A 16,800-nucleotide genomic window follows, 5' to 3' on the forward strand; every position below is an offset into this window, starting at 1 on the left:
TAGAATCTCTGGGGTTCTCTAGGTATACCATCATATCATCTGCAAAGAGTGATAGTTTGGTTTCCTCATTGCCTACTCTAATTCCTTTAATATCTTTCTCGACTCTTATTGCCGAGGCTAGTGTTTCTAATACGATATTAAATAATAATGGTGATAGTGGGCAACCTTGCTTCACTCCAGATCTTACTGGGAAAGGTTCCAGTTTTTCCCCAACATTTCCTATTCTCAAGGAGCTTATATTCTAACAGTCCAATTCAATAGACACAGTTCAATCTAAATACTTGAAAAAAAAGAAAGGAAATGTTCAGTTTCCTCACCTATAAGATAAAGAGGTGGAGGAATGTATGGAGAACCTCATGGGCTTTTTCTTATTGTGAAATTGGTTACCAATTATTATCAAGATTGGTGATGAAAAAAGGAAGCATTAGTTTTAATTAGAGTCTGAGGCAGGAAAAAGGGACACTTTAATGTAACATGTTATTCATCTCAATTCAACACTGGAGAAATGAATGACTCAAACAACTAATCTAATATCATTTTGAAGTCTTGAGAGAGTGATGGATCTGATGCTGCCTTTAGCATCTGCATTGTAGACTTTGGAATCTTCCGGAATAATTGCAGTTTGCCTGTAAATAAATAGTATTAGATTAGTCTTCAAAAACCAGACAATGTTTCTTATCTTTTCTGCCACTAAGTGATTATTTTCTGCCTAAAACAACAAATACACAACTCTGAAGTTGTTGGGGGTAGAGAAGAAAAATGTCTTACGAATTTTACAATTCAGAATAAAGTATTTGGTTGAATTTTTTTTCTGGTGATAGGAAGTGATCTATTAAGAAAAAGAGAACTATTATTTTGGGTTAAGTAAGAAAAGGATATTCTGAGGTATCTAAGAGAGCAGAGGGTAAAAGACTAGGTCAGGAACCTTAAATGGAGAGGAGAGATTAGTAAACTTGAGCACTACCTAGACTGTGTCACACATACTTCATAAGATTTAGATGAGAAGGAGGGGTTCAACAACTGAGGGATGACTGAAGAAACTATGAATGAAATGGAATGCTATTGAGCCAAAAGAAACAAAAAATATGAAAAAGTCAGAAAAACTTGAGAAATTTCAAATTATCTGATGTTGTGAAGCCAGAACCAGAAGAGCACTTTATATTCTGACCACAATAATGTGAAAGAAAAAATAAAACTGAACAATTTCATAATTCTTTTTTTGGGGGGGAAGGGGAGGAAGAAAGCAATTAAGGTTAAGTAACTTGTCTGGGGTCACAAAGCTAAGTGCTAAGTGTCTAAGCCGGGATTTGAAATCAGTTCCTTCTGACTTCAGGGCTAACTCTCTATTCACTGCACCATGAAGCTGCCCAACAACTTCATAATTCTAATTGTGACCACCAATCATGACATTAAAGGACTAACACTGAATGAACACCAACCTTTGCAAAGGAGCAAGGAAAGATATATTCTCATAGGTCTTAATCAAGGTCGAGCTCGGTCTTTAGTTCCAGAACACTGGATTTCATATATTCTGTGGGTGTTATTTCTTGCATTTATATTGTTAAAGTCATTATTTATAATGTTTTCCTACCTCTACTTACTTTAGTTTACATCAGAGATATCTGATGCAAAGATTTTTCCATTGACTGCTTCCTTTCTTTTCCTAAGTGAATCAAGTATACTTGTACAAAAGTTTTTCAATCTCTCATACTTAAAATTATCTACTGTCTTTTGCAATTGTTTTAGTTGAGAAATCATTCTCTTTTGATTTTATTTTATTTTTTTTAAATCATGTCTGATTTTTCATGACCCCCATTCGAGGTTTTATTGGCACTGGAATGGTTTGACATTTCTTTCTTTGGCTCATTTTACACCTGAGGAAATTGAGGAAAACAGGGGTAAGTGACTTTCTCAGGATCTGGGGGCTAGATAAGAAATTATGAAAATGAATCTGACTCATTTTAGCACTCTCTGCTCCATGGCGCCACCTAGCTGCACACATTCATTCTCAATCATATCTATAAAGATATGTATGACCTTCTCTTCTAATTTTTAATGGTATGATCTCTTACTTTGAATTTGTTACATAGAGTAAAATGTCTGCATAAGGCTAAAGTGTATCAGTTTTCTCAGTAGTTCTGGTTAAATAGAGAGTTTTCCTAGGTATCTGAGTTTAGTAAACATAAGGTTATTCAGTTCAAATTCTGATTCTTCCTTATATTGTGTTTCATTGTTCTACTTTTTTATTTTTTAATATGTACTAAATAGTTTTGATATTTGCTACTTTATATAATCTGAGATCTAAAAGTACTATTTCTTTTCATTATTACATCTCCCATCTTCCCTTAATATTTTAGATTTTAATTTCTTCCAAATGAATTGTAATTTTACCTATTCCGCTAAGTATTCCTTTGGTAGTTATGCTCAATCTAAAGTTAACTTTGGTAACATTATCATTTTTATCATATTGCACTGAATATCCCTCTAGCTATTAAAGTTGTTGTTTATTTCTTTATGGAATGTTTGTAATCAAATCCATACAATGTGCTTTGCTAACTGGATTTTGTTATTACCATAAAGAAATACTATGGATTTTTGTGGTTTTTATCTTGGAGTTTGCAATCTCACTGAAATTATTAATTGTATCTATTGGTATCTTTACTAATTTGGTAGGATTTTCTAAGTAAATAATGTCATCAACAAATAGTTTTGTCTTTCCTTTTCCTATGCCCTTTCCTGTGCTCTTTCAGGCCTTTAATTTTATCATCTTCTTAGTGGTACTGCAAGTATTTCCTTAACTATGTTTAGTCGTTTTTCAGTTGTGTCTGACTCTGTGATCCCATTGGGATATTCTTGACAGAGATAATGAAGTGGTTTTCTATTTCCTTCTCTAGCTCATTTTATAAATGAGGAAACTAAGGCAGCTGGGTTAACTGACTTGTCCAGAGTCACATGACTAAGAAGTGTCTGAGGTCAGATTTGAACTTGGGAAGATAAATCTTTCTGACTCCAGGCCTAGTGCTCCATCCATTATATCATCCACATGCTCAGTTAGCTTTTGTTATGGCTTAGCTAGGTTCAAACTAGTCCTCAGCTACAAATAGAATTGTAATCCCAGTCCTCTCAGACAGCTGTCACTGATTATAAATAGAGCCTGAGGGAGAGAGAGTAGATAACTATCACATATGCCCTACTAATAATGGATCCATAGCTTTCTCTCCTTTTAGAAAGTCCCTATTAGAAGTATACATGCAGTAACCTGATGGTCTTTAGTTTTCCTCATCTATAAAATGAGCTGGAGAAGGAAATGGCAAAATATTCCAGTATCTCTGCCAAGAAAACCCCATCTGGGGTCACAAAGAGCTAGACAGGACTGAAAAAGACTGAACAACAACAAAAACTGGGCAATATACATATTGCATTTGAAGTCTTATCTTCATGTGAATTATACTCTAGTCTCCTGGCCTACAATCTTTCTCATTTTATATCATACGGTAATCAGATATACATAAAAATTGTGGAAAACATTAGTCTATACAAATAAATGGAATGATCAATTGATGAGGATTTGGTTTAACATGCCAAAAATTTTATTTTCACACATTTGCTTACTCGTTTTGAGAGTTCCCAGAAGACACTTATAGACTATCTTGTGATTCACCAGCTTATTCAAGAAAGCATGATAGCACAGCCATCTTGCTGCTTCAAAAGGAAAAGGACCCGAGGCTCCTCTGGCACCCAGTGTAACTTCTGGAAACACAAAAATGAGTTCAGGACTGCATAACCCCAACCCCAATTTCAATATATTCTAAGCATCTCCTACAGATATGCAACTTCCTGCCTATACACGAAGGGAGAGAATTCATGCTAATAAAAGCACAAGTAATAATTATTCATAGCTCACATTTCTTTTTTTTTTTTAAAGAAATACTAAAACTAAAGTGGTAGTAACAACATCATCTTGCTTGTCTGTATGTCTGATAAGTGAAGAGGAGGTTAACCTTGAAAAAGATCTCACTGCAGAAAAATATCACAATATTTCATTAGGAATGTTTAAATATATTTTAAAATGACATTTCAAATGTCTTTTCAAAAACAAAAACAAATCCCTCCCAAAAAACTCAGTTTATGTACTAAGATCATCAAATCATATACTTAAAAAAAAATTTATAGCTTTTTATATACAAAATATATGCATGGGTAATTTTTCAACATTGACCCTTGCAAAACTTCTGTTTCAACTTTTCCCCTCCTTCCGTCTATCCACTCACTTAGATGGAAGGTAGTCCCATACATATTAAATATGTTAAAGTATATGTTAAATACAATATATGTATACATATTTATACAGTTATCTTGTTGCACAAGAAAGATCGGATTTAGAAAGAAGGTAAAAATAACCTGAGAAGAAAAAACAAAAAATGCAAGCAAACAATAACAGAAAGTGGAAATGTTATGTTGTGGTCCATACTTATTTCCCAGTGTTCTTTCTCTGGGTGTAGCTGATTCTGTTCATCATAGATCAATTGGAACTGCAAATCATATACTCTTATGCAGTGTTAAAATTTTTAATTCTTTAGGTAACATAATGCATAAAAAGAACAGCTTCAGTCAGAGTTTCTCAAATATAACTATCTAAAAGGGAAATTACAAGCTGAAAGAAATAATAATTATTTCAGCAAAAAATAAACCTAAGAACCAAAGAAATGGGAGAAACTACCCTGTTGGCAGAAAGTCATTTGCATTTTGGCCCTTTATTAAAAAGAAAGGCTAAGGGGAAAAGTCAAGTTTGGGAGGTGTAGTACCTCTTCTTAACAACCCTATTTAGATTTATTGCAAGATACTCCTCATTACAACAGAATGAGTAATGGAAAGCTTAGTACATTATACTACACACTGATAAAATTAGAAGAATGTTTATGGTATGATTTCAAGAACTGTCTCTTCTGTCATTTCACAATTGCAAATCTGTCCATCAGGATGATTCTGAGTGTTTATATACTTTTTATCTTCCTGAATCATCATGGATATCTACTAATTTTTTTCAAGTGCTTAAGTAATAAACATCAATTCACTCTGCAAAACGGAAGACAATGATAATACAAGATCTTCTTCTTCTTTCCCATTCCCTCCCATCCCTTTTGTTTTCCTTAGTCATGTGTTTATCAAGAATATATGGACTTTTAGAACTAGAAGGGACCTTAAGAGATCATCTAGTATTTTCACATCTCATCTTTATAGATGAGAAAATGGGCCTAGAAAGGTAAAATGACTTCCTAGCTGTCACTGGCAAAGCAGGACTGGCATCTGAGTCTCCTAACATTCAGTCCAGTGTTATTATTATTATCGTACAATTTCAGCATGTTTGCTTCCTTGTTCTGAGATTAGATCATCCACTTACAAGAAATGATTACATTTGCATTATTATTATTATTATTCATATTTTTCATTTATATTATATCTTTTCTACAAGATACATTAGTTAAAAACATGCATTAATGCTATGATTTATCTTCACAACAACATTGGGAGGTAGGTCCTATTATTATCCCTATTTTGCAGATGAGAAAATTGAAGCAAAGGTTAGATCAGGGTCACAAAGCCAAGAAATAGATGAGATCCTATCTGAACTCAGATCTTCCTGACTCCAGGTCCTTCTCTTTATCTACTTTGTTAGTTGACAGCAATTTTTAGAAAGTATACTTCTTGATAAACATATAACTGAGAAAAATAAAAAATAAAAAAACAGGAAAAATTGAATATAGATATATAACAAGGAAGAAGAATTACCAAATTATGATCAGTCTATAATTCAAACAAACAAAAACAGACCTCTGTTCAATCAATATGTTAAATTTGTTCATGGGCTACCAGTAGTGAGTATGAAAGGAAACCATCTTGGATTTGACAGTATATCTGAATTTTATAAACCCTGCATTCCACACCAGGCACTGAATTAATATGCCAATGTCTGCTCCAGGGCTTAAAACATAATTAGTTCAAGAAAGTGAGTTACTTTTTGAAATCCATATGTCAAAAAAATGAAAATGAAAAGTTGTTTTCCTTCCTCCAAATACTCAAGCCTTTATCGGATACTTGTACGTTTACAGGAACCACTAACAAAATTAAATTCATCACAATAACCTGTAATAATAGCCCAGGCCAAATAACACCCAATTTCACCTGAACATACCTGGATTCTTGGCTTTCAGAATGGAATAGCAACAAGATGCAATGTCTGAAATAACTGAGAGAAAAAAACCAGGATTCTTTCTGACTTGCTGATTAAATGGTAGCTTAAGAACACATGCATGAAACCTAAGGAAAATTGATAAAGATATGTAAGTCAAGTGTCCCATGAATTATGAAAACACAAAAACCTCTTATGTCTATTCCTGTGCTAGAGAACACATACACCACAAAAAGAAGATATCTCTTATCTGCTTGGAGCTAATGATGGGTCAAGATGTATATTATTAGTGTTTTAATGTCAAGAGATAAAACAAATTTTAAAACACTGGGGCTCCAAGGGGCCCATTGTGTTCTCTGTCCAGCAGGAGTCAAGGCTTCTGCCCTTCAGGGCTGGAGGAGTACTGTCCTTGGGTTCCCCTTTACATGACACTGTGGTTACAGCCTGCCTGACACTCTCTCACTCTTCCCCCCGAATACCCATGTGCAGTAGTTACCCCCTCATCTCCTCCCAAAACCTCTCCAAAGAGGAGACGACACAGGGAAGCCAGTGGGAGAAGAACAACAAGGATGGAGGGTATAATATGGAAGAGGAACAAGAACATGGGTAAGCCAAGGAGCCGAAATCCTGGCCTTGGGCTGTATTAGGCACATAGACAGACATATACGATCAACCCATTTGGGTCACACACACACACATACCCCATGTGGGGCAGAGAGAGACCCACTGGGATCATTTCAGTCAGGATGACTTTCGCTGCAAAAACATTGTGAAAGTACCAATTAGTGTGAAGTTCAACAGCAAAAGCACCCCTACCTAACTCATAGTTTGTCACTATACAACCGGGTCTAGAGTGAACTCAAGATTTTTCTCACTGAAAAGTAGAAGGCACTACTTTTTTAGTGGTATAGCTTTTAAAGGCAAAGTAGGGAGGGGGGAGAGGGAGAAAAGGGAGGAAGCTTCTTTGTACAAGGTTCTGTAATACTCTAAGTGATAAGATTTTAAGTAGATAACTTTTAGCTAGCTTCTCTTTACCTGCCTCTCCTCTTTGTCCTTTCTCTAAAAGGAAACATTAACCAGTGATCAAAATACTTTCACAGAACATGCTTCACTTGTTCAGCTATAAAGTCATCAAAAAGTTAGTCATCTGCAGTCAAACTCCACCTAACATGGAATAAATCTGGGCTAGGAAAATGTGCAGGTCAATGTCCAATCTACCAGTCCAAAGGCCAAGTTAGGAAAATGAGCAAGTTAATAAATGATGTTTTTTGGCCTTACTACGAGAATAAAATGTTGTTTCACTATGGAAAAATTCTTCTAATCATAAATTCAGAAGATAAAGTCCAGAGAAAATCTAATCATAGTTCCTACTTGCCCCCATCTGTCAATCACTGTTGTTACAATAAAAAAGAAATGGATTCTCTTTTGCCTTTTAAATCATGTGATTAAAGTCCACCTACTATTCCTGCCTTCTGAGCAACAGAGGCACTGGGATGCCTCAGGAAGTTTGAAAGTGAATGTGAAGGTTTAATTGCTGAAGATGAGGAGGAAATGTTAGCTTTCTGATATGATTCACATCTAAACTTCTAATTTAGCTCCAAACTGAAAAATTTAGTAAATTCACTTCATCCATTATTTCAATAAAAAGAATGCAGTATTCTTAGACAGAACAATATACTATACTTTAGGTCTTTGTCAAGTATGCCTCAGAGTATGCACATATATTGTATAATAACAATATCATTCCAAAATAATTTGTCAGAGAATTTAACATATTTATAAGAATGACAATGCTTAGAAATAATTATTAATTCCATGGGCTTATATTAATTCAAAATCAAATAAATGGACTCCGTTAAGGAAATAATTTTAGGATGCTGAGGGTCTTTATGACTAGAAGGGCTAAGCATGTCAGGTGATACAAAAATGTTTTAAATTTTACTTTGAAATAAAAAAATTTTAGCTTACCTAGATTCTATTTAATTTATACATTAAAAAAAAATAAAGCAGTGCCTCGATCGACACAGCTTGATCCTCTAAGATACTCTTAAATTTGTTCTGTATTATGTGTGTATATATATACATATATATACATATATATAAACGTGTATACACTGACATATATAATTATGCATAGTTATTATTATCCTTATATTAATTAATTAAGCATTACTAATTCTTATTTTTATGGTATTGCTTTAGTTTAAAAAAAATTTCCTCTACTTACAAGTAAAACTTTATCTAAAGCACTATCCAAGGAGATTATTTTCTACCTAGGTCTGTTTTTTTTTTTTTTTCTTTTTTAATGCTAAGGAATTAACAAATGGGCCCATTTTATTGAAGAACTTAATTCTTCCTCCTCCTCTTCCTCCTGTTAGTGTGTTCAGTTGTTAATATAGGTCCCCACATCTGGCCATTAGGGCTCTTACGTTTCTTAACTTCTTTTTTATAACACAATACCACAATTTTTCTTTCTTTCATGTCCTAGCCAGTTGATAAACATGTCTAGCCCCAAGTACCATAATTCTAATTTCATGACCATATCTATGCCATGGGCAAAGAATTGCAAGAATACAGTAGGTAGAAGTATATAGCTAAGAGCCTGATACAGATTCAGACTATAAGGATAGGCACTTACAAGAAAGAATATACTACCAATAACCAACAAAAAAGATTCCTGTTACTTGGGAGGAAAAGGGTCTCCTCCATTTACGATTTTTTTTTTTCAGAAAAGATTATACTTCACCACAGTAACTAAGAAGCAACATTATGAAAATAGTTGTTAAAAGCAATCTAGTTAACCTCCTAGTTTGGTGGCATATGCCTCCCTCTTGTGGGCTAAGGCAGTAATGGGACTCATTACAGAAGATGCTGACATACCTGTAGGCCTGTAGTAAAAATATCTTGTAAATGTTTATGTAGACAGTTTGAAGACAATTCACCTGGTCAGAATGAAAAGGACCAAAAAAGGGATAAGATTTACAGAAATTCATTCTTTTCTACAATCATCATGAAGTAGGATAAAAGAAAAATTTTAACAAAGGAAAATCCAAAGCCTACAATCACACTGAGGACCCTGGAAACTTACTAGTCTCTTTCTAATGACCCTTTTAAGGGCTTCTAGATTTTCAAGTCTACCCCATAGCTGAAACCTCCAAAATCTGCAAATAGAGTATAACTTACTTGACTATCTTAATTCTCTGAGCTTCAGAATATTTAGCATATGGTTAACCAAGTATTTAATCAGTGTTTTAATTCATTGTTTATTAGAACATGGGCAGCCAGCTTTTCTTCATCTGATTATTCACTTCCATAAATTATCCAGATTTCTTTAGGAAGGCAGGAAGGAAGGACACTTGTTTAAGTGTTCCATCTAGGTGTCTCTTAACCCCTGGGAAAAGGGATAGAAAAAGAGCCTGCTCCTCCTCCTTCTTTTACCATCTTTCTCTCTCTCTCCATTTCTGCATTTCCCCCTCTCCCTCACCTTCCACCTCATCCAAGGCTTCAGTTGAGAACTGCTGAGAACCACAACTCAGCCCACCTAAGCTTTTATCTCCCTCTCCCCACAAAATCCCATTCCAGTCCCTGCCAAATTGGGGAGGGGCAGCTCCTTGTGGTTGTGAAGCACTTAAGTGAAGAGATGACTGATGAACAAGAGCTTGATGCTTCTGCAACTCTGGGACACTCTTTTTCATTATATTGTAAATCTTAGGGGTAATAAAAGCAGAGGATCTAGGGAGCCCTGAAGTAACTAGAGATTGTTTCCTGGCTGAGCTAATAAGCCTTCGGATCTGGCTTCTAGTTGGGGGGTGAGGGTACACAGTGGCAAAAGATACTGACTGGGGGCTTCATTTCAACTCTACAGGAAAAGCATGAGTCTATAGGACCTGAGGAATAAGCATTAAGGTCCAGAGTCAAGGCAGATGAGAAAAAAGGGATCATTTGAAACAAACCGGAGGCCTGCTCATCCTCTTCCTACCCCAATCCCTCCTCACAAAGTTGCCTACTGCTCTTTTTCTCTATCCTTGGCAGTTTGTCCTACTGAAACTGCTGCTACTACTATTTAAGAAATTCTATGCTGAAAATCTCCTCTGCTCCCCAATCCCAGGATGGGAAAATATGAAACAAAATTATTTTTTGATATGATTTTTGCCCACTATCTCTTCCTACCTGTCATTTAATCAATACTTGGAAATTCTTCCCTATTCCACTGGGCATATCTTGGATATATTTAACACCAGCACTGGACACAGGTTTTTGTATATTTAATTTTTTTATTTGCCAGAAGAGAAAACCATTACTAACTTCTATCCAGTGGGCATAGTGTATTAGATCTTACAGAGCCTGGCTGTAATGTTATAGTTGTAATGGCTATAAGTGACGAAGGGTGGGGACAAAGATGAAACTTGGGTCTACAGTGAGATTTGCTGATCTATAGATTTAAACTAAAATCTACCATTAAGAACTGGCTACTTAACTGGATAAAAAACTCCTTTAATTTAATAACTATTTGTAGATATCCTTTCACATTCAGCAATGAAAAAGAGCAGTATTATTATCTCTCTGCCAGCACAGAGACAAAAGAAGTCTAAGTCATAAGAAGTAAACAGCAGAGCTAAAATTCACATCCTTAGGCAACTCAGTGGATAAAACAGTGGCCCTGGAGTCAGGAAGACTTGTGTTCAAATGCAGCCTCAGACCCTTACTAATGTGAGACTTGAGCAAGTCACTTAATGCTGTTTGCTTCAGTTTCCTCATTTGTAAAATGAGCTGAAGAAAGAAATGGCAAACCATTCTGGCATCTTTGCCAAAAAAAAACCCAAATGGGGTCATGAAGAGTCATACATATCTGAAATGATTAAACAACAAAATTCACATTCTCAGGCCTTAAATATATATCTTACTTGCTACAAACGATCCACTGAATTCCAAACACCAAGTCACCCAAAGTTCAAAACACAGGATGCTGCCTTGCTTCTGAAGACTGGAAATCATCACCTGGAAATGAAAGGGCTCACCTGTAAATCCAGAAATAAACCGTGACACTTCATCCTGAGCACGGCAACCAGCTTGTTCCGCATATTCCTCCCTGCTTTGACGCTGTGGTCAAAGGAAAGGCTGGTTCTAATGGAAGTACGGGAATAACTGGAAGAGAAAAAAGAAGGCCCAGGTCAGGCCGCTCAGCTGTCCCTATTACCTAGCTGGTAGGGCCGCACTGCCAGGCACAGAGCAGCCAGGGATCTTGGAGGATACCAGAAGTGGCAAATCAAACTACTGCCACCACCTCTACCACTATCCTGCTCAGAAACCAATAGAGGTAGCCTAGACCCTGGATCCAAGAGCTTGGGGGAATAGCAGCTCTCCAGTCATCCTCCTGGGAAGCAGACACTATGGAGATGCAGCTTGGAGACTGCCACCTCTAGTGAAGACCCAGAAAAGAAAATTCTCATCATCCAAGTCTTTGATTTTGTTACATGGTTCATCATCAAAAACTGATAGAATTTATCTGTGGAAATGATGTGAAAGTAGAAATATCAACATCCACTTTGCTGTTGTACCCTAAGGCCCATTGGACTTTTTCATTTGTCTTTGTAACTTTCACAATGCTTGTGGAGTGGTAGAAGCTTAATATGCATTTCATTGTCTATTTGAGGGGGAAAACACTCAACATCTATTTGATCCTGCTGCCTTCTCTTGATTTTGTTCTAGGGGATTCTAGAGAGATAAAGAGAGAAGATACATGTTCATTCCTGACTCTGACAAACTCCAGAACTTTATTCCAACAACCTGCTGGCCATGTCTACCCATATCTCACTCATCATGTCAAACAGTACATTGAAAACCAAACTTCCCGCCTTCCCCCTCTCCTCCCCCAAAGTAAATTATTCTCCCAATTCCTTTTTTCTTTTACTGGCACTTTCTTTAAGAATCCAGGATTATAATTTAGATTCATTTTTGTTATCTACTTTCTCCCTTGCCTCCCATATCTAATTTAGTCACAAAGTTCTCCTAACTCGATCTTCACATATTTTACAATGTATATTACAATGTATTTACAACGTATTTTACAATGTATGTTACAATAGTCTACTTATTTGATTCTTTGCTTCTAATCTCTACCTTCCAGTTCATGCTATATCCCATACTAAATTAATCTTCCTAAAACATCACTTTGATCAAAATCATTTAATCAACTCATTTCTCTATTCAAAAATCTGTGCCTACAACATAGGAAGCCCATGATCCTTACTTTGGCTTTCAATGTCCTGAGAAGATCTGTTTAGCCTTATTTCCTAAAATTCCCCCCTCAAAGGAACTCCAACCAAACTGGTCTATTTATTGTTCCACAAATGTTTGCACCTAATTTATTGCCTCTGAATAAGGTAATCTTTTACAGCCTTCCTCAAATTCTGACTTTTTCACATTTTCATGAGATCACTTATAGTTTACAAATTTTCTTTTGTAAACTTGGCAAATAAATATTTTTTAATTAAAAAAAAGAAAACTTGGTTTATAGCCTTTGAACATTTAGTTATTAGGGAATATTTCTTAGTGCTATAAATTTTTGTCAATTCTCTATTTTAGATATAGCTTTTTGGGGGTGAAATTTGATATACTCTGCTATTTCTCTAATTCTATTCTTAGAGGCTTTTTTTTTTTTTTTTAGCACAAAAACACTTTAACTTTATGCAATCAAAACTTCCTGTTTTATCTTCTAAGAACTTTTCCATCATAAGAATCTTCTCATCGTTGTAGTTAGGAAAGGTATCATAGTTCATTATCTTCTAATGGTTTTGTGATGTGACCTTTTATAATCATACACTTTTATGTTCAATATAGCAACATTTCTGGGTTTTAAACAATTAGTGCTTTATAATTATAAAGATATATAATTTATAAAACTTATAAATTATTTATAAATTATATAATTTATAAAATTATATAAATATATTTATATGTATATAAATTATAAAAACACTGGTTTAAGAAATGGCAATATGTAGTGTGGTTAGTAAGACCTACATCTGAATCTGGAATCACACACTTATCAGCTATATGACCCTGATATTTGCTTCATATCTGTAAAATGGATATGGCAATCATTTTATGTAAAGGATAGCACACAGACCTTAAAGTTGATATATAAATGCTAATTTTATTCCATCGTTTTTTCCCCTCTTTATTTCCCTTGAGATTTTAAGGCCTTTTGTTCTTCTAATGAATCATTATTATTTTGTCTAGTTTTATTTAAGATATTCTCTCAGTAATGATTGGCATTATCCTAAATTTGTAAATTAATTTAGTAATTTTTATTATATTAGGATCAAACCATAAGAAGCAACTACTGCTACAGTTATTTAAATTTTCTCTTACTTCTATAAAAAAAATTTATAATTGTATTTCTATAAATCTAGTGAGTGGTTGCCAACTTTATTCCTAGGTCTTACGCATTTTGCACTCTATATAGAAGCAACATATTGGAACAACTGGAAATAATCAATAGAGAAAAGGTTTAAGTGTTAAGGGATCAAAAAAAGCTTCTCACAAAAGATAAGGGACTTAAAGCCAGGGAAAGCCAGGAGGCAGAGATGAGGAATAAGAGTATTCCAAGCATGAGGGGCAGTCAATAAAAATCCCTGGAATCTTAATCAACCACAGTTATAAGAATTATGGAAGCTTTTAAAATTTAACTTTGAAGGAAAATAATGGGCACAAACATTCCAATATATATAAAACAGTCCAGTAATTAAAACTAGTTCTTCAGGCTGTGAAAGTCAAATGTTAGTCAATGTTTAGAAGACTTTCTAGTTAATAAGATGGATTAAAAAAAAAAACACATCTAGTAGTTATAATATCTTTTGGGGAGGAGCCGTGTAAGTAATTAATCAGGTATTATTCAACTAATTTCCACAATAGCCTAACAATAAGGAAGAAGTATTAAAACTTACAGTTGGTTTAAGAGGGAAAAGGTTTGATTTGACAGCAAGTTAGAAATGGAAACAAGATATGAGTTTCTAACTAATAATACTAAATAAAAAAAAAATAAAAAAAAAAACAGGACCTTGTGAAAAAGCTAGACAAATGTAACTGATTTTACCAATTACCAAACTTAGTTAGTAAATTGCATCTATGAGAAGGAAAAAAATCCACCACCTGCAAATAAAACAAATCCTTCTCTTCACTAAATAAATGCCAAAAGGCAGACCTGTGCCATCTCTAGCGTATGGGACATAGCCTCCCTATTGGCCATTTCCTGAAGGGTTCAGACTCTTAGATAAATATAAACAGCTACATTAGTACCATCAACTTGAAACAAAATAGAAAGAACAGGGACACTGAGGAAATGCAATTGATTACGGGATATGAGAACAGTACCTTTTCCTTTACAGAGAGCAGAAATCACTGGCCTTCCATTCAATTCTCTCATTCCCAATAATGAGGAGGTGATATTCTGGAAGCCCAGTTCTGATGACATATTGCTACATACTGCAACAAGGAGGTGATGGAACAAGTTTGATAATTACTTGTCATACTAATACAGGCAAGCTAAGTGTAGCCCAATGTCTTTTCGTTCTTCCCAGGCCTATGGCCCTATTGCAAATTCTTCAACAACTATCCAGCCAAGTGAATATACTTACTTGGAATAGTCACAAAACACATTTAGGGTCCTTGTATCGAGTAATAAACCACACCATGGAAATAGGCAGTGGGCTGGTAACTGGGTAAAGTCAGATTCACTTAGAATATCCTCTTCCACAGGAAAATTCACCACCGTCTTCTTAGGATTAATTAAACAGCCATACTCAGGAATACCTTTTGCCAGAGTCCTAAATTTGAGTGGGGAAATGGTTAACAAATTGTAGGAGGAAGGAAAACTTCCCTAACAAGAGATTTTTAAAAGAGGTATTTTAGAAACTGTCTATCAACTGAAATCCCTAAGAAGCAAAAAAAAGGAAATTAAGGGGTTTTTGAAAGTTGATTTATAGAACAGATTCAACCAGAGAACCTGTAGAAGTCTGAGGGAAATTCATGTTAGAGGCATATGAGGCAAGACTGCAGGATTTCCTTTCCAGTTACTGATAGCATCTCAGTCCAAAGATAGAAAAAAAGACAAAATGAAAAAACCTCTACATTTCTAACATTACTAAGCTTAATAATTCTATCTAAGGATAACTACCAAAGATATGAAAGACAAATAATCACATGAGGGTAAACCAGAAGCTTAAGTCCAAAATGGCTAGATAATCATCACAGAACCACTAATGGGGAAAAAAAGTTACAATCCACACTATCTAGAATTACTATTAGGAATCACTTCAGGTGGTCTAAGTAACCTTGGAAATTCTCCTAGATTTAATGACAGCTTTTCAGAATTCCAGTTGCTTGCAGTCCAAGAAGCAACTGATACTTAGAGGTGCTGAATTAACAGATACAGGAGTAGAATCACTAAGAAAATCAGAGGTTCTCAAAGTGGGTTAATGGTCCAGGATCTCAGGATACCTCCAAGAACCTTTCAAGGAGTCTTTGAGATCAAGTTATTTTAATAACAATAATAATGATAAAGTATTTTCATAATCCACATAATAATAATAAACTATGTTCATAGTACACAGAATAACTTTTATAATTCACACAAACTATTTTTATAATACAAAGAATAAACTTTTCATAATCATATATATAAACTATTCATGATAAACTATTTTGTGTTAATACACAATAATTTTTCATGCTAACATACATACAAATAAATGGTTTTCATATTAATAACATGATAAGCTATTTTTGTATTAATAACAATAAACTATTGAGACCAAGTTTAGGACTCTCTGGTCTAAGCCCACACGCAAAAAGAACCTTCCTCCTACAACATGATTAAGAAGTTATGGAGGACTCAGCTCTTTAGTGAAATTTTCCAGGGACAGGATCTCACTACCTTCCATGGCAATTTAATGTATTCTGATAGTCCCAGTAACTTTTTCCTCATGTTAATGTTAATGTTTCTTTAAACTTTCATCCCATGCTCTCAGTTCTTTTGTTGGCAGCCAAGAAAAACGAGTCTAATTTCTCTTATGTGGCCTTTCAAATACCTAAAAGACAACCAGGTCCCTGGGTTTCCTCTCTGCCCCCAAACAAGGCCTTCTCTTTTCTGGCCTAAAATTCCCTAATTCCTTCACCCAACCTTCCTATAGCATGATCTTTTGGTCACTATGCTGAGCCTGCTTTCCAGATTTTTTGGTATCTTTCTAAAATTGGGGCCTCACGAACTAAATATAAGAGATTTTAGGAAGTCTTAGCAGTGCACAACACAGGATGATGATTATCCTCCCAATCCTGGACACTGACATTCAATACAAACTAACCCTCTACTGATTGTTTTGGCTGCCATGTTCCACTGTTGACTCATATTAAGCAGCCTGTCAAAATCCTTCATTTTGGGATTTTGTTTTTGCTATATTTTTATTTTTCTCCCAGCCAACCTTCTGTTTAACCATTCTGTTAATTCAGCAACCATTCCTTTTATTCCCTCCCCTCAATCTTGCAAAATCTTTTTTTAAACCCAAGTATAAAAATTTTGTAATTTTAGCAAGTAATTGAAAGGCAAAATC

At 34.9% G+C, this 16,800-nt stretch overlaps 1 protein-coding gene across 1 annotated transcript in view; it reads right to left on the reverse strand.

The window, feature by feature from the left end:
* Positions 1-440: 440 nt before the first annotated feature.
* Positions 441-16,800, reverse strand: part of TERT (telomerase reverse transcriptase) — a 33,789-nt gene continuing 17,429 nt past the window's right edge. Inside the window, exons 12-17 of the mRNA XM_051969806.1 lie at positions 14,830-15,018; positions 11,209-11,335; positions 9,071-9,132; positions 6,194-6,318; positions 3,613-3,750; positions 441-626 (exon numbers count right to left, since the gene is read on the reverse strand). Coding sequence (XP_051825766.1) covers positions 523-626; positions 3,613-3,750; positions 6,194-6,318; positions 9,071-9,132; positions 11,209-11,335; positions 14,830-15,018 — 745 coding nt within the window. The 3' untranslated portion in view covers positions 441-522. The remainder of the gene's footprint in view (positions 627-3,612; positions 3,751-6,193; positions 6,319-9,070; positions 9,133-11,208; positions 11,336-14,829; positions 15,019-16,800) is intronic.

This window comes from Antechinus flavipes, chromosome 1, assembly GCF_016432865.1.
Source record: "Antechinus flavipes isolate AdamAnt ecotype Samford, QLD, Australia chromosome 1, AdamAnt_v2, whole genome shotgun sequence".
NCBI lineage: Eukaryota > Metazoa > Chordata > Mammalia > Dasyuromorphia > Dasyuridae > Antechinus > Antechinus flavipes.